At 42.3% G+C, this 22,705-nt stretch overlaps 2 protein-coding genes across 4 annotated transcripts; both read left to right on the top strand.

Annotated features, from left to right (window-relative positions):
• The first annotated feature begins 705 nt into the window (after nt 1-705).
• Nucleotides 706-1,385, top strand: LOC148592808 (transcription factor HES-5-like). 3 transcript variants are annotated; one of them, XM_088533685.1, is made up of 3 exons: nt 706-759; nt 872-1,035; nt 1,130-1,385. In XM_088533685.1, the coding sequence occupies exons 1-3, from the start codon at nt 706-708 to the stop codon at nt 1,383-1,385; spliced, it is 474 nt and encodes a 157-aa protein (XP_088389811.1). The 3 variants fall into 3 exon arrangements, with proteins under 3 accessions (XP_088389811.1, XP_088389812.1, XP_088389810.1); XM_088533686.1 differs by having other exon boundaries at nt 872-1,037; nt 1,141-1,385; XM_088533684.1 differs by having other exon boundaries at nt 872-1,037; nt 1,102-1,385.
• Nucleotides 1,386-3,028: 1,643 nt separating this feature from the next.
• Nucleotides 3,029-21,069, top strand: PANK4 (pantothenate kinase 4 (inactive)). The gene is made up of 19 exons (XM_088533738.1): nt 3,029-3,177; nt 4,922-5,004; nt 5,740-5,948; nt 6,499-6,682; nt 7,334-7,426; nt 7,980-8,133; nt 8,767-8,948; nt 10,542-10,623; nt 11,802-11,902; nt 12,988-13,143; nt 14,045-14,157; nt 14,504-14,591; nt 15,827-15,978; nt 17,236-17,291; nt 17,879-17,928; nt 19,100-19,207; nt 19,537-19,637; nt 20,048-20,116; nt 20,647-21,069. The coding sequence occupies exons 1-19, from the start codon at nt 3,030-3,032 to the stop codon at nt 20,858-20,860; spliced, it is 2,343 nt and encodes a 780-aa protein (XP_088389864.1). The 5' UTR covers nt 3,029; the 3' UTR covers nt 20,861-21,069.
• The last annotated feature ends 1,636 nt before the right edge of the window (nt 21,070-22,705 follow it).

Genomic DNA, 22,705 nt, shown 5'->3' with positions numbered 1-22,705 from the left:
ATAATCAATACCCAATCAATACGCATCAGAGAGTCCAGATAAAAGCAAAAAAAAAAAAAAACCAAAGAAAAAAGCTCTAAATATAAGTATTACATAAGTGTTTAGGGAAATGGAGAGGAAAATATTTCAAGCTACATGTTACAGCTAATTTTTTTTTCCTCTTGATTCTAATCACTATTTGCTTGAAAATTATCTGATACTATATTCATCTAAGTACGGTTTAATGTCAATGACAGGGTTAGTCTCTTTTCCTTTTCAGCCTCTGCTCTGGTCGTGGGACAGACCGTTTTCTCTTCCTGAGATCTGTGTCCTGTGCTTAACTCCCCCCAGCCTGGGAAAAGGCAGCATATTGAGATGTTGATGCTCCCGGCTTCAGGCAGGGCCTCCATGACAATGACAGCAACCGCTTTCCCACGTTTTTACCCCAGCGTCATCCGAGCAGGCCCTATTGTGTCACACGCTGCCCCGTCCACCTGCTCCTTTGGGAGCTGGGCTTTATCCCCAGGCAATTCACAGTCAATTTACCATGCTGCACGAGAGCTTTCCCTATTGTGCCCATTGGCCGGGAGCGGTGGGAAAGGCCGGGGAACGGAGCACCCAGGCATTTCTGTGCCGCTCCTGCCTATAAATAGAGGAGCCCCCGGCTCTCTCCATCACTTGCTGCCTTGCAAGCTCCGAATTAACATCAGCACCAGCACGTGGATAATGGCACCCAGCGCGCTCTCCCTGGAAATCCTCTCACCCAAGGACAAGAACAGAGTAAGCGCATATCGGGTGCGAGGGGAGGGAGGCTGAGCCCCCTGGGCAGGAGGTTAGTGGGGCGGGAAGGGGAATGTCCTTCCCTAACTGTCCTCTCCTGCCTCGTGCACAGCTCAGGAAGCCGATCGTGGAGAAGCTGCGGCGCGACCGGATTAACAGCAGCATCGAGCAGCTCAAGCTGCTCCTGGAGAAGGAGTTCCAGCGGCACCAGCCCAGCTCCAAGCTGGAGAAGGCCGACATCCTGGAAATGACCGTCAGCTACCTGCGGTGCAGCCAGGGTGAGTAGAGCCCCTGGACCGGCGCAGCTCCCGCTGCGGCTGCGGGGTTGCGGCTCCTGCCCAGCTCTGCCTGACACCCTTCTCCTCCTTTTGGCCCTTGCAGCCCCTGCTCGCAGCCTGCAGCAGGACTACGGCGAGGGCTACGCGTGGTGCCTCAAGGAAGCCCTGCGCTTCCTGGCTCTTCACTCCGCCAGTGCCGAGACACAAGCGAAGCTGCTCGGCCACTTCCAGCGGGCGCAGGCAGCTCCCAAGGAGCCGGGTTCTTCCCCCGGCCCCTCCTGCAGCCCCCGGCCCCCCGCCAAGCAAGCGGCTCTCAAGGCCTCCTGCAGCCTCTGGCGGCCCTGGTAGCCCCGGGGCGCTCGCCGCGTCCCCGGGAGCGTGCGGGAAGCCCCGAGGAGGGAAGAGCCGGCTCCTCGCGCAGAGAACCCTCTGCCTGGATGTCTCCTTCCAGCAGGACTGAGACGTTCCCGCCGGACGGAAAGTTGTTCTTGGAGAACGCGTCACCCGAGCCTCCCGCTCGGCTGTTCAGAGCAGGGCTCGGGGTGCTGGTGACCTTGCTGAGGTTGTTTGTGGGCGACTGTTGGAGCTGCCGCCCGCGGGGGACACCCGACGTCCCGGCCAGGGTGTCCCACCGGACACGTGCGGGACCCCGCGCTCCTCTGCGGGGCCGACGGCGCCCGCAGAAAGTGACGCTCCAACCCAAACTAGGTAGAGGAAATTCCTCAGGGTGTCTTGCTCGCAAAAGCCGGGTGGTTTTTGTGAGGGTCAGGATATGTGCGCCTTTTATAAAGGCAACAGCTCTGTTTATGTCCTTGTAGGAAATTAAGTTACAGCCTGTGCTGTTGATTTTTACAGGAAATATTTATCAAAGTCTTTTATGAAAGGCAGCTGTACAAATTATATTTATTTTTCTCAGTACCCCGATGCAAGGGGAGAATGTAAATTCACTGTTGTCCTTGGAGGATGCTGTGACATGTTACATGTGAGCTGTGCCCATTGTATAACCTGTCAGAATCTTGAACTTCAGAAGTTGCAGAAACTTTTATCAGAAAAATAAATAAATAAAAATATAGTTGTCAAATCCTGCAAGTTATTCTTTCTTGGGCAGTTAGCGTAGCTGGTGTCCCGGTGGTGCACTGCTTGTCCCCATCTTGTGGACTGGAGGGTACAAGACCGCAATTGTGGTAAAGGACAAAAAGTTACTCCCAATTAGTCCAATTGCCTCCTTGCGTTGGGTCCAAATGCAGTCCCTGCAGCAGAGTTCCCCAAAGCAGAGAACGTCGCAACTTGATGCACCCCCCCTCCGCCAGGAGATACCTCCCCCCGCAGACCCGCTGGATAGTTGGAGCTGAGGGAAGAACTCGGGAGATTTTATGACTCGGTCCTGACCCCAGGAAGCACCCGCGGTTACTAGATGAAGTTTATTGAGGTGCTCCCGCTGCGTCTCAGGTTTCCACAACACCGAGCTGACACCTCCAAAGTGCAGAGGCTTTGAGTGCTCGGCTCACCCCTACCCATGGGTATTTACAGCTGCTGGGGCACGCGTGTGTGTACGTATGTGCACAGGCATATAGGGGGCAAGGCCACTGCAGAGCTCGGTGTCTTGTATGCACACACTCACACGCACGTTCAGGGTGTCTCACACACACACTCACTGTAAATGCACTCAGTCACCTCACATACAACCACAAGTGTGCACACACACTCGCCTGCTTGCACAGACGCGTGCACACGTTTGTGCACACTCACATGCCCCTGCACGCATGCACACCTGTGCATGCACATTCCGCTATCCGCGTGCACGGGCACTCACACACTCGTGCACACGCATGGGCACGTGCGCGCTCACGTGCCCGCGCACGCGCAGTCCGCTCCGCGCGCTCCCGGGCACGCGCACGAGCCGCCGCTCCCTCACCTGCTCAGCTGCCCCCCGCACAATCTACGCGCCGCCCTCATTAGCATGCAAATATATGCGCATAAATTTGCATGCCGATGAGGCTGGGCATAGAGCGGGCTGCGCTCAAAATGGCGGAGCGGGGCGGGCGCGGCGCTCACGGCAGCCTGGACAAGAGCATCACGCTCCCGCCCCACGAGATCTTCCGCAACCTGGAGAACGCCAAGCGCTTCGCCATCGACATCGGTAGCCGCGCGGGGAGCGCGGGCCGGCGGCGCGGGGAGGGAAGGAGGGACGGGCGGGCGGCGGCGGCCGCGGGACAGCGGCGGCTGGAGGGGAGCCGCGGGGCCGGCGCGCCGCGGGGCACGCCGGGAGCTGTAGTCCCCGCGGGCGGCGCCGCCGGCGCGGGGCCCTGCGTTCGAACTACGGCTCCCGGCAGGCGCCGCGCGCCCCTCCGCGGCCGCCGAGCCCGGGGGCAGAGGCGCCGCGGGCCGCCCTTGGGGGCAGAGCGGGGCGCGGGGCGCGCGGCGGGGCCCCGGGGCTCCCCCGGGCCGCAGGGGAGGGTCGTGCGGCGCCTCGGCGCTGCCCGGTCCTGAGCAGCCGCGACCGGGCCTCGGCGGGCCGGGACCGGGCCCCTTGTGCCCGCAGAGCCGGCGGGACCGGCCCGGGGGGCTGCGGCGGCCCGGGGGGCTGCGGCCCGCGCTGTGGTGGCTCGTCCCGGTGTTTCCGTTGTTTCCGTTCCTCCTGCGGTCCCCCCGGCTCTGCTGGGTGAAGGGCAACGCGGGGGCCGTAACTCAGCCCCCTCGGAAGGGAGTTGCTTGGCTCATGTTCGCCAAAACGAGCGCAGGCCCGTTCGGTGGGTCAGAGTGGAATTAGGGCTGTGGGATTAATTATAAACCTTGCCTGTGTCCCCGCTGCTGCCTGGAACGGGGGGGGAAGGGAGCGGAGGAGAAGTGTAGCTAAATGGATATGTGTTTATTTATTATACTGTTTATTTGATGAAAATCTGACTGCTGAAGCACCTGTCTTTAGTATAACCCATGTTATACAACCCTTATTACATTACAAGGCAACTTTAGCAATTCTCCTCCTTAGAGTTTTGGAAATAATCTTTTCTTCCCTAAATGCTGCAGAAATCTTCGTGTTTTTTTTGGGCATTACTGAAGAGACAAGAGTAGTGATATGTATATATAAAATTAACTAGTGCTTTTAGCTTTGCTTCTCACTTGCCTACACTGCATTCCTTGATTACACTTATTTGTAAGGCACTGAGTTTAGCTAGTTTGTTATGACTTTCTCTACCTTTTACTCACTGTTTTTCATATGTGGATAAGGTTGCAGGCTGTAGTCCAAGTTACTAAAGCAAGGCATAATTTTGCAGCAGAGTTACTCAGTACTTAAATTCATCCTTTAAGGAGCTTTGAATTTGTAGCTTGCCCTTGAAAGTGAGGTAAATTTGCTGATTTGTTCCTGGTGAAACACTTGTTGATTGTACATAGGGTGTGCCTTGCTCAATCACAGCAAGCCTGCTCATAAAATCCTTCTATAGGTAGCAGAGTCGGGGTTTTCCATTAAAAACAAATAAATAAAAATTCAAACAAGGTAACTAACGGTGGCTGGTGTAAGTGCTACGCTAGTACACGTTCGTTGACTCTTAGTTACCTATAGAGTAGGTAAGCACATTAGTGGACTAACTGATTAAGAACTCCCGTTTCTTTGGCTGCTTCTTGTCTTCAGTCATTCCTATGTGACTTGATCATAAATTTTGGAGCTTTTTTTCTGAGAATTGTGCACCTGAAGTTGGCCATGGCAAATGAGTTTCCTGCTGTGGATTCTTTGGGGCAGTGTTTTATGTGCTTAGCTTAATTATGTCTGTCTTCAGCTGAGAAGGTCTTTAAACCAAGAACTCTGTTAGATTGTTTGCCCTAGCTCTGTTTTACCCCCAAATTAAGGTGAGATGTGAATCATAACATGATCCTTTTGTTAACAGGTGGTTCATTAACCAAGTTGGCTTATTATTCAACAGTGCAGCATAAAGTAGCAAGAGTGAGGTCCTTTGATCATTCTGGAAAGGTAAGAAGTGCAACATATGGTGCGTCAGTTGCATATGGATGACTTGGAACAAATGTACAGCTAAATGCAGAAAGTCTTAATTAGTATGTACTGATATGCTTAAGACTATCCCAAAGCATTTTTCCTGTAGCTTGGCAGAGTGTGTATCTCCTGTTAATAACCTTTAGGGGCATTCCAGGAGAAGTTAAACTTCACCTTGGATTGGGCAATTGCTTTTGCTTTGCAAGCTTTATATAGGTCTAGATCCAAATTTGCATGCATCGTAGGTGGTCCTGTCAGTATAAGACTAGTGGTGAGATTTTGAAGTTGTGCAGTCCATACATGAGCACTCAGTTATGTTGCTGATCTCCTGTAGGCTTTAGGTGTTCAAATTGCCTGGATTGCTACAGCTGATGATTGAAATAGTTATTTTATAGATGGATTAGTATGACACTGTGGTTTAAAAAACAAATAAATAATCCACTCCTCTATGCAAGCATAACTTTGTCTCACACATTGACATCAAATATGTATGATGTATGGGAGGGAACTGGCTTCTTACAGAATAGCAGGCTTTATTAGAATTGCTTTCTGAATTGAAAGCAGCTTGGGATGTTCTGCTGTGGTAACTGTAATGTAGTGTGGTAACTGTAATGTAGTCAAGGCAAAAGAAGCACAAGTATCGAGTTGTTTAATATGTGCACTTGTTTCTAAATAATAAAATCTGTTTTCTTTTGTGTGTTTTTTTTTTTTAAGGACTTAGAACATGAACCTTTATATGAAATATCAGTTCAGGAGGAGATTACAGCTCGACTTCACTTCATTAAGTTTGAAAACACTTATATTGAAACCTGCCTAGATTTCATCAAAGATCATCTAGTCAATACAGAGACAAAAGTAATCAAAGCTACAGGTGGTGGAGCCTATAAATTTAAAGATCTTATTGAGAAGAAGTTGGGGTTGAAGTAAGTAGAACTGTTAAAACTTAGTTATGGGAGTGTATTTCTTCTTTGTAAAAGTGACTCTTCATCATAGCCAGTTTTAAGAGATTAGCAGGAGCCAGGAGCTAGTTCTAAAAGCTCCTAATACTTTTCTGTTCGTGCCCAGAGATGAGTCCTACCTAAACCTCACATAGAAACATAGCCTTGGAGGAGAATGAAGTGACAGTCCCATGAATTTACAGTCTCGTTTTATTACCATTCAAGCACCTTTATCAAAAGCTATGTAGTGAAAAGCTACTGTAAATACAGATAAACTTATCTCTTACACCAGTATAAAACACTACCTGATATTCTTAGCAAAAACTTCAAGGCCTCACTTGGTAATTTCAAGAAGTACCACCCTCAATTTTTAAAATATTATACTCGGCTCCCTTTATGTTGACTTTCCAAGTTACTCTCCTTTTTTTTTTTTTTTTTTATCAAGTTTTGAAAAAATGTTTTAACTAATGTTCTTACTCATTCCTAGGACTGATTTTTTTTTCCCCTTTTCCTTCTTTCTTTCACCTTTCTTCAGAGTAGATAAAGAAGATGTAATGACCTGCCTAATTAAAGGATGCAACTTTGTGCTAAAGAACATCCCGCATGAAGTGTTTGCATACCAGAAAGATTCGGACACAGAATTTCGATTTCAGACAAACCACCCAAATATTTTCCCGTATTTACTAGTCAATATTGGCTCTGGGGTTTCTATAGTGAAGGTGAGTGGTTACTAAAATGTTTTCTCATCAGATTTGATAAAGCTAATATAAAACACCTTACCATTTTAAGTTTATAAAGACATTTTCTCAAGTTATACAAAGTTTAGAAGAGGAAATCATGATTTTTTTCCCTTCATTGTTTTAAGGAGTTAAATGCTCATCATTGACTCTTGCAGTCTTACTTTAGTTGAATTTAATTTGGAGTTTAGAGAAGTTGCTGCATTAACAGCCATTTTTTTTTTTTTTTTGCTGCACTATTTAGGAGATCAATTTCATATACATAATGAAGAATTTCTTGACCTAGAAGCAAACACAAAGACTCTACATTAGGAGATTCTGTTTCTGAGTTGGAGGGTAGTAGCTCTGCATGTATGTTTATTCTGTCTGAATGGAAATGAATGGGAATTCTTGTATTGGACCTATAAGCAGTGATTTCTACACTAGATTTCTAGAACAGAAATCTTTTAGTACTTTTAAGTTTGTGGACTATGCACTCTGGAGAAGTTTTTGTCTGTTACTTAGACAGTTAAATAGTTCTGCCTGTACAAGTCTCATTGCTTGCAGAAAAATGTCATCATGTTTAGCTGTGTTTATAGCTAAAATAGGACTTTCTAAACAAAACCTGCCCCTTTTTTTTGTTGTTGTTGACAGGTAGAAACAGAAGACCAGTTTGAATGGATTGGAGGGAGCTCAATTGGAGGTGGAACCTTTTGGGGTCTTGGAGCACTGCTCACAAAAACAAAGGTATCTTTCAAGGGGAGTGGGAATAAATGAGATGCTAAGAGAAAGCTGAAAATGAAGTGCCTTACTTTATTTAAAAGAGAGAAATAATGATTTCAAGTGATGTTTGTATGGGAGAGCAGGAAGTTAATCTGCTTAAAGATGACCAAAACTTTGTGATATTTAGAAAGTACTTATCCTCTTAGACTGTTAAATAATCAGACTGAGTCCATGAGTTATGGCAGAAGAGAAAAGATCAGTCTTGTGCTTCATCTCTGTGTTTTGGGGGAGATGCAGGAAATTGTCTGCAGATAACTGTAGCAAGTATAGTTCTTAGAGGACTGGCTGTGCCTTTCTTGGTTAAAGGTGTACCAAGATCAACCTGTCTGCATAAGATATGCACTCAGGGTAAGTCTTTGTCATTAGAAGTAATATGTCTTTTGCTGGTGAGGATGTTTTAAAAACAGACCAAAACCCTCCTTTATTATCAATAAAGATGCTGCAGAAGTTTGGTTTGTTGGACAAGTTCTCTGGCCAGTCACAAAACGTGGATTAAGACTGTTTGCTTCTCCCTCAGAAATTTGATGAGTTGCTGCAGCTTGCCTCAAAGGGACAACACACGAATGTAGACATGCTGGTGAAAGATGTGTATGGAGGGGCCTACCAGACCCTGGGGCTAAGTGGCAACCTCATAGCGAGCAGCTTCGGGAAATCTACCACAGCAGATAAAGGTACCAGTGCAGAAGAGATCTGTGGGAGACTTGCTATGCAGTTGACACGTCTTACTGGTGATCAACAGGGGTTTGCTGCTTTTGAGAGCTTCCAGCTTGTACTTAAAGGATGGAAACAGGGTTGCCAACTTCATCAGTGTAAATGTATCTTGTCCTACTCATTTCCCTGTGTGCTTGAGAGAATGCTTCTCTTGAACATTCTTTCAGAGTGAGAATTTTCATAGAATTAGAAGGGTGTGTTGTTTTTATGGTTACTTTTTATAATAACATCTTTGGGTGTAACACATTATTTTTCAAGCATAAGAAGCTTAGTGTTTTTATCCTTTTCCTGTGATGCTTTAGAAATCCTGCTACTTAAGAAGCATCAAGGGGAAAAATATATATGTATATATATGAGTTGTCTGACTTCATGACAAAACCAAACAGAGTGATCCTTAGAGTAGAGAGTTAGCAGTAAAAAGGGAGAGATGAATTTCTTATTCTCCTAAGTTGTGCAGTTGATTTCATATCTTTTATTGTTGGTTGAAGAAATTATTGAATCTAGTGGTCTTTTTTTTTTTTTTGCCAGCTGTGTTATCCCTTTGAGCATTCTTCAACTGTATTTAATTTGGCTTACTATTTCCTTTGTTTAAGAATTTTCCAAAGAAGATATGGCTAAAAGTTTGCTACATATGATCAGCAATGACATTGGCCAGCTTGCCTGCCTCTACGCCAAGCTCCATAACTTAGATAAAATATATTTTGGAGGATTCTTTATTCGGGGTCACCCTGTCACCATGCGGACAATAACCTACAGCATCAACTTCTTCTCCAAGGTAAAGAAAGCTGAGAATTTCTTAATACTAGTCATGCATTTAGGTATCTTTTCAATGGCAATTCAGAGACTGAAATAAATGGATTAGCAACTTAAGTAAACTTAGAGGGCTGCTGTGTCTCTCCTATTTAAACAGCTACACAGATCAATTGTGGGAGGGATAAAATAAATCTGAATGGCCTGGGAGTTCTGCCTCCCCTTCCTCCCTGTCCCCAGACTCAACCTCCTCTTTCACAAACACTGTGCCTCTCCCTCCCTTGCTCCCTTGCATCCACATTCCCTGCCTACCTCTTTCTCTCTCTCACTCTCCTCTGCATTCCTTTTTTCTTTTTTGGTTGACAGGCTCTCCTTTAACTGTCATATAATGAATTTTCACTATCTTCTGAGGTAGCTTCCATTGTTATTCAATTCCTCTTGCTGATTCTCATCTATTTCTTTCCTCCCCCAGGCTGTGCACTGTGGGATTGTTCTGCTGAGATAGTCATTAGCATCAGTGTTTTTTAAAAAATAAAAATAATAATAATAAAAAAAACCCCACCAACTGTAATTCTCTTTTGGTTTTGAGGCAAGTCAAATATTCAAGTTTTTTTTCCATAGAAATTTCATAAAATATAATCATAAACTCATTTAGTTCCTGTTAGAGGCAGGTTAGTTCCTGCATCTTTGCAATTTACACTGTAGTCTTCCAGAATTGATGGCATATTGATATCTAGACAACGATTTTTTCTTGATTTCTGTATGCTGATTATATTTTCCTTTGTCTCACTATTGCAGTCCCTTTCTTTAAAACCTGTCTAGTTTTCAAGAAAACTGTTACAGAACTGCAGCTCTAGATTCTTGTAAGCACATTGGAGTGGTTCAGTGTGTGCAAAACTTCCCTGAGAACTGAAGTTGGTGGTTGGGTGCAGCTAACCCAAGCATTAAGTGTTCCTACACGTGCTGCTCTGGATATAGCTGTCTCCTCCTTGGAGGAGATGGTGTTTCACACAGCCTTCCCCGGGCAGGCTGAAGGACCATGCTGGAAGGGTGGGGATGCCTGTTCTCCCTGCCTTTCCTGTATTGGCAATTGAACTAATTTGATGGGCTTGCCTATGGATAATATACAGGATATCTGTATATTGTTGAACATTGAATAGCAGTGTAGTGAGATAAAGGAAACGACCAATGACTTGAGTGCATTGGATGCACAATGGCACTCGCTTATACTGAACACCTAGGAATCAGGTGACTCTATATCCACCCGTTTCAAGCAAGAGGAGTTGAATATTCATGGAATGATGCGGTGGTCTTTCTAGAGGAGAGCTGGCTTCCCCCTGCTCTGTGGCTGTGCAGGTTTAGGGTCTGCACCGCTGCGCATGCGCCTCCTCCCAGCCGGGCCTGCGCGGCGGCGTGTGCATCGGTGCCTCCTGAGCTTGTGTTCCAGGAACGCCTTTTTGCCACAGCACTGAAGTAATTAAATGTGTTAGAATGTAGCACGAATGATTACTACTATATTCTAGTTGTGTCTATTAAATTTAAGTGTAAAAACTAGTGACAAAGAAGTGCATGTTAGCCATCAGGGACCATCCAATTGCAATGTTTCATATTGTGGCAGGGAGAGGTTCAGGCATTGTTCCTGAGACATGAAGGCTACCTGGGAGCCATTGGGGCATTTTTAAAAGGAGCTGAACAAGACAGTAAGTACAGCATTGCTATGTTCTGTATATGCTGTGTTCTGAAATGTCAGTGTAACATCCGAGCTTCTCTTAAGAGGCTGCATGTGAATTGTTGCCTAAATAAATACATTTGGCGCTAAAAACACAAATGCTGGGCTTTGCTTTTATATATTCTGCCAAGGAGATATTAATTTTCACTGTTTTCCTCCTCTTTTGATAAGCCTGGAGGATTTGGCTCTTCTTCTTTTCTGTGTTTTTGCAAAGAGCATCTTTTCATCTAAATTTGGGATTCTGAAAACTTTCTTCAGAGGCCAGCCTCTGAATTCTGTTAATGTGCTAAAGCAGAATGTACCTCAAAAGCATTGATTGGAGTGTGGAAAGCCTCGCAGATGTTTATGAACCAGGAGACACTACTTTCTAGCATTCTGTGGGTGTAGGTTGCTTTGGTTGAATTCTGCCTTAAATATATGTGCATTTATTATTACTGTTTTTCTTGTTAATATATAAGCAAGCCATTTGGTGCATTAGTTGCAGTGGAACCAATAGTGAGATTTATTAATAATTAATTTTAATAAATACCAAATGCACTTCAGAACAATATATGTGGAATAAATTTTATACCCAATTTAGGACTCTTTGGCAAGGAACCTATTTCAAAGGAATTAATCCAGTGCTGCTGAAGGCATGTTGCTTTTGAAGCATGGACTATACATCAGGAACTTGACTGAAATTTTTTTTCCAAAGGAATTAAATTTCTATAAGTAACTCTAGTGTCTATACAAAACATAATGTATGCTAAGGTTTTTTGTAATGTAGTATAATATTAATGGCTATAGATTTGGAAGTAAGAAATGGTCTTTGATAGAAAAACTACCTACCTATAGAGCTTTGAAGCATCTTGCTCTTTATAGAACTTAAGGATAAGGAAAGGGGATATAAAATAGTTATTTTAGAACTTGAATTGTTTTGTCTTTTATTCAGTTTACCTAGCCTAAAATGACTAATCTACTGAATAGTTTAAGCATTCCTGTGGAGTGTAGAGGAAGGAGTAGTCTTTATAGATAAAGATATGAGGTGGGGAAAAACAGCTTTTGAGGTGAAACAGCCTCTCTGAAGGGATGCTGTCTCTAGAATCACTCATGGAAGTATTTTCAGTTGTATTTTCAGTTTATGTGTCTCTGTCTCTTTCTCTTTTCTAGATCCAAACCAGTATAGCTGGGGAGAGAATTATGCTGGGAGCTCTGGTCTTATGAGCACGTCCCCCGATGTCTTCCCCATGCAGCGGTGCAGGAGCGGAACGGTGCGTTGTTGTGTTTGGAGCTAAGGGCCTTCCCTGAGTGATGAGCATATGGACGTAGATTCTTCTCAGCTAGTTGCATCTTGCCCCTGGCACTGTGTTACTTACTAAAAGAAATGACTAATGTGGTGTCTTAGGTTGTGTGTAACGGCTTGATTATTGCATACAAGTCACCCCTTGTTATTAAAATGTAGGTCAGTTCCTTTTTATGTCTCACAAATACAGATTGCGGCTCCTGCTTTGTGTTTAGGAAACATTCCTTTCCTACCCTTTTTCTAAAATATCTAGGTTTGCTATAGATGGAATTCCGTGCAGCAGAATTCTGAATCTGATGTTCTTCTGCCTTTAAGCAGTATTTGTTTATCTCCTGTGAGGGGAGAATGATATAACTGAACAGAGCATGAGATCAATCATCTCAAATAGGCTGGCAGTACAGGAATTCCAATTTTACAGTGAAACTAGCATACAATAGACAATCAGAAAATGCATTAAGGCTCATAAAATATTCCAGTACTCCTGAAGTGCTTTTGGGGAGAGAAAAAGTGCAGATGATGTTTGTCTGCACTTCAATATATGAAAATATTTTTCATGTAGGCATTTATCCAGGCATATTAAACCAGAGTAGCCTTCTGCCCACAGCTGCTCCATTCTGCATTCTTGTATTGCTTTATTCACATAAAGTGAAATCTCTTTGTAGAAATCATAGTTCAGAAAATTCCACTGCTGAAAATTGGACTTAATAGTGAAGATGATCTTTATTCAGCAACCACTTTAGTTTATGTACACAAGGCTTTATCACATGGGAGGCTTTGATCCTAATCTGAACTTTACTGGGCCATTCTGTGTTTGCAAATGTCATGTGAGCAAGTAACTTTTGTATATATTTTTTAAAAAGGGATACAGGAAATGAGGCACCTAGTATACAGAGCTGTGTAACTATGCCTATAATAGCATAAACCCTAATGCAGTTGTCTGCAAATCCACCAGTTTTAAACATGGGTGGACTTTGTAGACGTTTTGTTAGTTTAAATCTGTAATGGATCAATTTCTGAGCAAGTTCAAACAAACTTTTTTTAATTTTCATATAGTTTGACATGTTGGAAATGGATAGGTTGGAAAGACCACTTGTTAACCTGCCACTGCTGAAGGACCCATCCACCTATATTCCAGACACTGTGGACCTCACAGATGATGCCATGGCCAGAAAATATTGGCTCACTTGCTTTGAAGAGGCGCTGGATGGGGTAAATGTTGCAATGCAGTCATGTGTTTGGATGATTTAGTGGATAATCTTCCTGTGAACTGGTATGTTTAGCCTGCAAAACATGTTTGCAGGTGTCAAGCATGTTGAATGCAAGTCCAGTTCACCTTCCTCCTTTACCAAAGGTGTCTGAATTTACCCAAATCTTGATTTGTGGTCTCTTCAGAGAGACATGCTCTTTCCCTGTGGCCAGTGTTTTGCGGTGTTTCCAGAGCATCTCCAAAACACTACACACCATTTGTCTCTGCAGAGCTGGTGCATGTGATGATTACACAATGAAAGGCCAAAAAAAAAAAGTCAAAGATGCTTCTATTGTTTTTTGCTCTTGGGAGCAGTCCTGCTGATCTAGAAACTCTTCAATCCAAAAAGCATTTGGATTTAATCAGACTGTGGTTATTTCTTTTTTTAAGGAAAAGACAGTTACTCAACATAAGTCAATCAGTTAATGTATACTAGCACTTAAGAGTGATGTATAACTAGTAAGCAAATCCAACTTTGTGGGAAGAAGGGCCAGAAAAAGCACGGGCCATCCTGTCAACTTGACCTTACCATAACAAAGCAAAAAGAAACCACCTCTTGAAGTAGGGTGCTTTAATTTATGTAAACTTTCTTTCTTTTTTTCTTGCTTTTTTTCCCCTGCTTTTCTACTCTCTGCACCAGTGTTTGGAGGAGAGAAGGAAAAAAAAATTAAAATTCTTTGGGAGGGAAGAAGATACTTTAGAATTGTTCTTTGGTAACTAGAGAAGAGGGAAGATACCCAAAAAGGAGTAGCTAGTATGCAGACAGTGAACAATGTAGCAGATTTTTTCAGACTAAACTTCCAGTTAGTTAAAGGGAGGAAGAATGTGCTTAGTAACTTCAGTCTTGCTTCATTTCTCTGCCAGGTAGCAAAGCGTGCTGCAGCCAGTCAGCCAGATTCCGTTGATGCACCGGAGAGAGCTGAAAAGTTCCGACAGAAATATTGGAATAAACTCCAGACGCTCAGGCAGCAGCCATTGTAAGGATCTTTATTTTCCTGTTTTCAGCACTGGCTGCTTTTACGGAGCAGAGCAAACTAAAATATAACAAAAAGCTAACTAGGCTGGAGCTATTTCAAGTATCTAGCATCTTTGGTGCTCAGAACACTCTTTCCTTGCTCTATTTAAATAGCTTATTAAATGTATTACCACTTAAAACCAATTCTTAGTGCATGTGGTATATAAAGCCTTTTACCTGAAGTGTACATGTGACGTGTTGTGACTTACTGGAACTCATCCTAAGTTGGGAGGAAAGAGGGGAGGGGGGGAAGCTTTTCTCTGTCTGAAGTTAATTTATTTTTTTCCCCACCCCCTCCCTTTTTAAAGTGCATATGGTACCTTAACAGTTAGAAGTCTGTTGGATACAAGGGAACACTGTTTAAATGAATTCAATTTTCCCGATCCCTACTCAAAGGTAAGTTGTTCTTGCTTTACAGGGTGGACAACATGTAAGTTCAAGGTGTGTGTGTGTTAATAAAAACTCTGAAACATTTGTTTAACTAATGGCTTTTATAGGGGGGAGATAAGTAACTGGCTGTCTTGCAACAAAATTAGTTGGTGGTTGCTGCTCTAAGAGGAGCTAATGGGATATGGAGCCTTTGACCTGTGAATTGCTGGTCTCACTTGAAGTGAGGATAGTGCTAACCTTTGGGAACTGCTGTGAGATGCAAAACACGTGAACTTCAGTTGGGTTGTAATATGTGTGAATATATAACGCTGAACTCTTTAAAATATTTTTTTTCTATTGTACAGCTATTTATTCTTCCCTATAAATAATAGAGTTGGGGGAGAAGGTATTTGAAGTCAATATTTCTCAAAAATAACTACCTCTAGGCCTGATTCTTAACTGCTTTTCAGTATGGACATGCTAATAGTAACACTGCCAGTGTCTGGCTGGCAACTCTTTTGATTATTGACACATTTTGACAAATATTTTAGAAACTTCTCCCTGCTTTTTTGATCTATGTTGCCAAATGTTACATTCAGTTCTAAGAACAAGGCAAAAATGAGGTGGGTTTTATTTGTGCTTGCTTTTTTATAATTTGAACAAGATCTTGCAAACATAAGGTGGCATAAGGTTTGGTAATCATATTAAGCATCACCTTTACAGCACCTTTAAAACTTAAGACTAGTTATGTAGTATTGATCTTAATGGAAGTAGAAAGGGAAGAAAAAATTGAGAGTTTTTTAAGCTGTTGTGATGAACCTCTGGATGACACAAAAAAGAAATCCCACTGCCCCAAACCAAACAAAACCAAACAGCCTATGCTTTCCAGTTTTTGCATAATGCTAGTGGTAAGCTTTTTTCATGCAGATTGTTTTTCATAGATTGTGTTACTACTGAAGTCATGTGTGTGTCTACTCTCAATTTTTCCCGTCTGCCCAAAATCGATTGCACCTCAGATTTGTTTAGAAAAGTAATTCTTGGACTGTAGAACATATCCTAGCAGTAATGAAGCTTTCTGTTAGAATCCCAGGGGAAAAAAAAAATCTTGTTGATGCCAAGCATGCTGATAACAGTAACTTGTTGGTCCATTAGAGGCCATGAACCTAGAGGAGAATGCTTGGAGGTGGTCTTGGGACTGAGACAACCAATGATGGGTAAGAATTTTTCATCTGTAAATCCAATGTTTCGTGTCTTTTTTACAGGTAAAGCAGAAAGAAAATGGCATAGCCTTAAAATGTTTTCAAAGCGTAATCGAATCTTTGGATTCATTAGGCTGGGAGGAGAGGCAGTTTGCTCTGGTGAAAGGACTTCTTGCGGGGAATGTCTTTGACTGGGGAGCAAAGGCAGTCTCAGAGTAGGTGTTAAATATTTTAAGAAACAAAATATCCAATTGTTCTTAAATAAGTGCACCAGTCTCATTTTAACTGTAGTTTGTATTTCACCTTTATCAGTTTCTGGCTGTCTATTTACAAGCACTGTGCTGCAGCAGATTTCATATTTCCACCCTTTAATTGTGGAAAACATCTCAATGTGAATGTTTAAATTAAGTGCACAGCATTTAATAATTTGACTGCTTTGCTTGTAGCAGACATTATTAGCAGCACTGCTTTTGGGCAAGTGTTCTATTTAATCTGATATACAATGTTCCTATAATAAAGAAAATATGCTATTTGTAACCCCCAGTTTACCCCCTCCCTAAATATATAATGTGATAAGTTGGGTGGTCTTCTATAATGATTAAATATTGGTTTTGATTAGCAAACTTTTTATTACCATTTGGAAGACTTCTTTCCTTAGATTCTATCAGCAGTCATAATCACGGGAATACCAATAGCCTTGAAATATTTTTGATTTTTTTCAGCTCTAGAATTCCCACTTTCTTTTTTGCAGGCTGTTAATATAGATCCAAGAGTGTGAGGGAGGGGTGCTGTTTTGAAGCTAGCACTCAGCACTTTCTTTCCCTTCCTAGTTTTTGACTGGATTGGCAAGCCTTGCTCACAGAATGCAGGAGGCAGAGTCTGTTTCATGAAGCCAAACAGCTTGGCTTAGCACTTAAAATGGCCAGGCAAGAGTTCAGCCCCTGCTCTGTATCTTCCTGCATCACCACCTAATTGTTTGAGGCTACTTTGTAATACGTGTTGCCAGTACCAGTATTCTTTTAAAACCAGTATCTGGTTGTTTTAATTTCTTCCCAATTCCCTCCCTGCCTTTGCAGGTACAACCAAAAAAAAGCTTCTTTAGACTGGTCTTCACATTAAACTTTGTAAAGCACTGTTTTACCATGCAGATATTTCACACTATGACTTACATTTTATAAACCTCTTCAATCTGCAGCTCACCATTTTTTTTTTTTTTTTGCCAACTACTTAGTGCCTGCAAGCAGCTGTATGTTGCTTTTATTTTAGCATATAACTTTCTGCTTCAGTGTATATCTGAACCTTTCTTTTCAGCATAAACAATCTGTCCTGTGTTCAGTTATTAGGCCTATCCAAACTCTGTACTGCACCTGATGCAATAGAAACTGCTGCCCATGTGCTAAAGAAATGGTTGAATGTTCCACTTATATGTGAAGTTGCTTAACTGTGTACCATTTGTTTCTCTTCTGATGCAGTGTTCTGGAATCTGAGCCACAGTTTGGATTTGAAGAAGCCAAGTCAAAACTGCAAGGTATAGGGAAATATATTTATGGTGATTGGAACTGGACATTTTGTTAATATGAGATTGGCAGCAAGTGTGAAGGTGATGACTGTGGCAGTGCTGCTGCCCAGATGACAAGAGATTAGTACTTAATAGGGTTACAGAGTTTCACTGAAATGTTGCTAAGTGTTCCAATGATGCTGAAATCTGAAAACCACTCTCCTTGTATACACCATAGCCAGGGAGTTATTCCAAATATCTTGCCACACTTTCTATTTTTGATAATTCTTCTGATCCTGTCAAGGCAGTGGTGTCCCAGAGGTACAACAGTAGCCCTTCTAGAACCAGACATAATAAGTATCCTGCAGGACTTTATTGGTTTATTGCATTATCAAAATTTCCTTTGAAGACTGCTGTAATTAAGCTATTCCATAATTGGGAGCTTAGAATCTCTCTGAATATGCAGGTTAAGCGCTCAGACTCTGAGCGCAGATGCTTTAATGCTTAAGTATCTTATTAAAAAAAAAGTTTTTTTTTTTTTTTTTCTCCTTCTCCCCATAGTGTACAGGATGATTGTTTGTCTAAATAATGCTAACCAACTTCTGTTTGTGACACAGAACGTCCCTGGTTAGAAGATTCCTACAGTCAATGGCTGAAGCGGCTCAAGGTATGGCTGGCTGTACTATTTTTACTAAGTATTGCTTACTTAATTTTATGACCAACATATACTGTCTTTATCTTGCACTACCTTTAAAGTAAGAGATTTAACAGTTAGAACTTTGTTCAGGCAATTTGAAATGTATTAAGCCAACATTTCATACTCGCCAAGCTCCTTAGCTCAGTACCCTCAGGAAGTGCAGTATTTGCAATGGGGTTGCTAGCAAAGCTTTTCCAACAGACGAATTGTATAGGAACACTTATTCCTATACAATTAGACCCACACTTCTGAAAACTCAACCCCAAATATATTTTCTAGGTTGTGCCTCCATCTGTATAGCCAACTACACTAATTTAGGAACTTCCTAGATAATTAACTTAGCATTTAACCAAGCTTTTTCTGGTCTGTGTGGTGGTATTTATTATTTAATCAAAGTTCATTTGAGAATGCTAAAGGTTTTGATTTCAAACTTTGTACAAAGTGACATCAAGAAAGCTTTGTATGCTGAGATGCTTTTTTCTTCTTTTTGAAGATGTAACACTTTTATCAGCTAATTTATAGTCAAATGCTTCTTGTGTGCCAGTGGTGATTAAGACAGTTAAAAGCACTAGCCTGGCAGGAATTTTCAATAGGAACTAAGGCCTCTTCGCTATGAATATATTTTTGCTAGTAGCAAACTGAGTTTCACAGCATCAAATTTGGAATGGAGTATAGAAACTACTTTGTCATTTTAGTCTGTCCTGCCTTTTCCTCACAGAAGACACAGTCCTCTTCACCGTGCAGTACATTAGCTTAACCCAGCCACCAAGGTAGACTTACCCTGATCCCCAGCCCATTCCTGCAAGACCCAGGCAGCTGTCCCATGCTCCTGCTATTTTAGAGACTGGTATTTTTCAGATAACAGCTGCATGGAGTAACAAAATGCTAGCCATAACCTACCCTCTGGACACTAGGAATATTGACCTAGCTACCTGCTATCCAGAAGCCTCTGGAGTACTTCCCCCCTCGAAGCTGCTGCAGTTTGGTGTGTTGTTAATTGGCAGTTTAGATTTTTATGTAGCAAAGGAGTTTGAAAGAGCTTTCTCAAGGGAAGTAAAATAATTAAAAGCTTTAGACAGCACACACATTCATTGAAATGAACTGTGAACTTAACCCCGAATAAACTGGTTTTCTCTTGCAGGAGGGTCCCCCTCATAAATGTGCCTTAATTTTCGCAGATAACAGTGGCATAGACATAATTTTAGGAGTCTTTCCTTTTGTCAGAGAGCTCCTCTCTAGAGGAACAGAGGTAAGTGATTTCTGTTGTGGCTGAAATATGTAATGGAGCTTTTGTAATTGGTGAAAGTTTTGCTTAATTCCAGTCTGTGAAAGGTAACAGACTTTACCTTTAACAGAGGGAGCCTTTCTAGGTCTTAAACTTGCTTTAAAAAAAAAAAAAAGGACCTGTCAGTTCCAAAGACTTGAAATAACTGTTACCTTGGGGAATATGTGGTTTGAGCCTCCAGGCTTTTCTGTTCACTTGTCTCTTCAGGTAGGCCAGGAAATAGAGATGGTGATTTTAAACAAGCAACTTCTGGCCTGCATTAATCAGGGAAATATTTAAACATTTTGCTTTAGGTTATTTTGGCTTGCAACTCTGGCCCTGCCCTAAATGATGTCACTTACAGTGAATCCCTGATTGTTACTGAGAGAATAGCTGCAATGGATCCAGTCATTCAGTAAGTATATAACTGGTCTTAATTTTGTGTCTTAAAAATGCATAGAAAGAAAAAGTAAGCTTCTTGTTTTATGTGCTTTGTATTTTATTGTTTCTTAGTGTCTGAAATTCACAACCTGAAATTCACAATTGCTGTTTTCATTAAGGTGAAGCATTGAGAAATCAGCATTTTCCTGAACTTTCATGACTCATATTAGTTTTCTTGTCTGTGCCTTCCATGGAACTTCTGTATCCTGTAGAAAATAACTATCTGACTAAATCCTATAACTTAAGCAAAGACTAAATGTTTCTGGATGAAGTCCTGGCAGAAAAAGAAGACTCTGCAAGAACACTTAAAATATTTACTGTCTGGCTGGTAACCAGCTTTCCATGACTTCTCAATGTAATGATTGTTTCTTTCTTTGCTTAAAGATCTGCCTTGAGGGAAGAGAAGCTGATGTTGGTCCAGACAGGTTCAAGCTCTCCATGTCTAGATCTAAGGTATGTTGGTAAAGTACCACTTTGTTATTTGCCCCTACTGGAAAAAGGACTTCGTTCTGGAGAATCCTGACTACCCTTTCTGATATGGAAGCAATTCAGAGCAGGACATAAACTGGAGAGTTGGCTCAGGCTGCGATTACGGAATTGTAGTATTAATCGGGCTTTAGGGCCTGTTCTAGATGGTACTTAGCACTTTGCTTTTCAGCAGTTGCACAATGTCATTTTTTTTTTAATCAGCTTAGTTACTGACTGCACTTGACTCTAAAGAGTGTTTCATGTTTTTTTGCTTAAGTTTCTTTATGAAAGCCAAACCTACCTATATTTAGTGGGAAATCCCAAAGCTGCATGGATTTAATGAAGCTCTTAAAGCAGCAGGCTTCACAAGCAACTTTAGTGCTGCTGTTCCATCACAAATTCCCTATTCCACCATACTTTGTGTAAATGATGAAGCCCTTAACAGCCCGTCTTGGATTTTTTTTGGCACGTGGAAGGGTGACTATTTCTAAACCAAGTGTCTTGTTTCATTTCAGCCGCCTGGATAAAGGTTTGGCCGTCCTGGTCAGAGAACGGGAGACGGACTTGGTGATCATTGAAGGCATGGGTCGAGCTATCCACACAAACTACTATGCGGCTTTGAAATGCGAGAGCCTCAAACTTGCTGTTATCAAAAACTCCTGGCTTGCTGACCGTCTTGGAGGGAAAATTTTCAGTGTCATTTTTAAGTATGAAGTGCCATGTAAATGATAAGAGTTCCAGGAAACAAATGTGAAGCAGGAGCAGCAGAATGGACTTGCACTAGTTTTACTTTAATTGTAAAGAATGTATTTTTATTACAACAGGGAAAAGAGTTCACAGGAAATCCCATATTTATATTGTGCTTTTGTGACTTAAAAAGCAACAATATGATTCGTTATATAGTATACACATTCAAATATATATATGTATATCACTCATTATTTATTTTGGTAAGTGTTTATTTTAATGCTTCAGTATTTGTGATGAAAATACTTTATTTTTTTTCTTTGTTTTGTGAGGCATTCATATAGAAATATATTTAAATGGCGATGAAACTTTTTATACATCTCTGCCAGCAATGACAAGGCCTGTACCAAATAGTTTTTAAAGTGCTGAAAGAATTGGACATTGCAATTTCTATGTCAGCTTTTAAAGATAGGATCGGTCCGCTTATTCATTAAGCTGTATTTAAAATAGAACTGTCATGAGCTGAGAGCATAGTAGACATCTGAAGAGCACGTGGAAGACCTTCTAACTCTGCTACTTCTGCTGTTTGGTAGCAACCAAGCCTCTGCACCTAGAGCATCTAAGTTCTAATCACTGCTGAGGAATTCACGATAGTGACATTAACTTAAACTGATTCTGTACTGTTTTATTTAAGAATACCCAGCTGTTTCCCTGTCATGAGCATCTTCTTTTTGTCTTTTGAGTTGTTAGTACTGAATTTTTTTGTTCATGCACCCCTGTTGAAACCACTTCTGAATCATGGGAAGTGATTTGCCTTTTTTTTTTTTTTTTTTTTTTTAATCACCGGCTTAGTGAACTTCATGCTCCAGTTGTGTTAGACCTATGAATCTTATTAAAGTTACTGAGTGGCTTAACTGGGGGGGGTGGGGGGAGAGAGAAAAACACCCTGCAGAATAACTTTTCATGATGATATATGGCCAAAAAGCCCTTGTAGATAAGTAGTCTCAGTCCTGCAGGGCTGAGGCCTGGCTTCTGGGTGCTGTGCTGCAGGTCACATGAGAGTTACACAACACCCTTGTGAGCAAGGTGGAAGGGGCCTGCATCATGACCAGGGTGTTCCTGCATGAGGACAGGCTGTGGGTAAACCACAGACTTTAGAGGCTGTTGTTATTGCTTATAAAATACAGGACATGGTAAGGTAAGGCTGAAAGGTGACCGACTGCATGTTCCTTCGGAACAGGTTAAAGAACTAAGAGCAAAAGCACTACACTAAATACACATCCAGCACTGCAGGTAGCTGGACCTGATTCCTCATTTGGTGTGCACAAGCCATCATTTGAACTGCTCTACCCGGGGCACCCTTCCTTCCTGCCTTTCTCCCTTGTTTAGATTCTGCCACAGGAAAACTGCAGGTGGGGGAGAGGAAACTATTGGGAAAGGGGCTGATGTTGGTGTAATGCCTATAAAACACATAACAACAAAACTACCCCCCTGCTCTAACCACCCTGGAACAGAAATGGATTAAGCACTGGTCTTGGCTGAAGGCTCCTGGCTCGGTCTTGTGTTTTCCTTTATCTGCAAGCGAGTGCAGATTTCTTCTAAGAAAATGGAGCAACAGGATTTCTGAAAAATAAAAGAGGAGAAAAGCAAGGGCTGAGAGCTGAATGCCACAACCTACATCCCAAACAGGCACTGTGTGGCTGCAGGGGAGTTAGGTCCAGCCAGTTTGACACTGCGCAGAGACCTAAACGAAGTAGCCACAGTTGAGAATAAAGTTGTTATTGGTGAGTGTGTCTCCTGTGTACATACCCAGCACACAGATGTGGGATGGGACGGCCCTAGAAAGTGCCTGCAATGTGTGTGAGATGCTGTGTGGAGTGGTGTAGC

This window comes from Tinamus guttatus, unplaced genomic scaffold (genome assembly GCF_059628265.1).
Source record: "Tinamus guttatus ecotype Peru unplaced genomic scaffold, ASM5962826v1 Tinamus_guttatus_pri_ptg000515l, whole genome shotgun sequence".
In the NCBI taxonomy this organism is placed as follows: domain Eukaryota; kingdom Metazoa; phylum Chordata; class Aves; order Tinamiformes; family Tinamidae; genus Tinamus; species Tinamus guttatus.
This window is presented reverse-complemented; position numbering and strand designations above follow the sequence as displayed.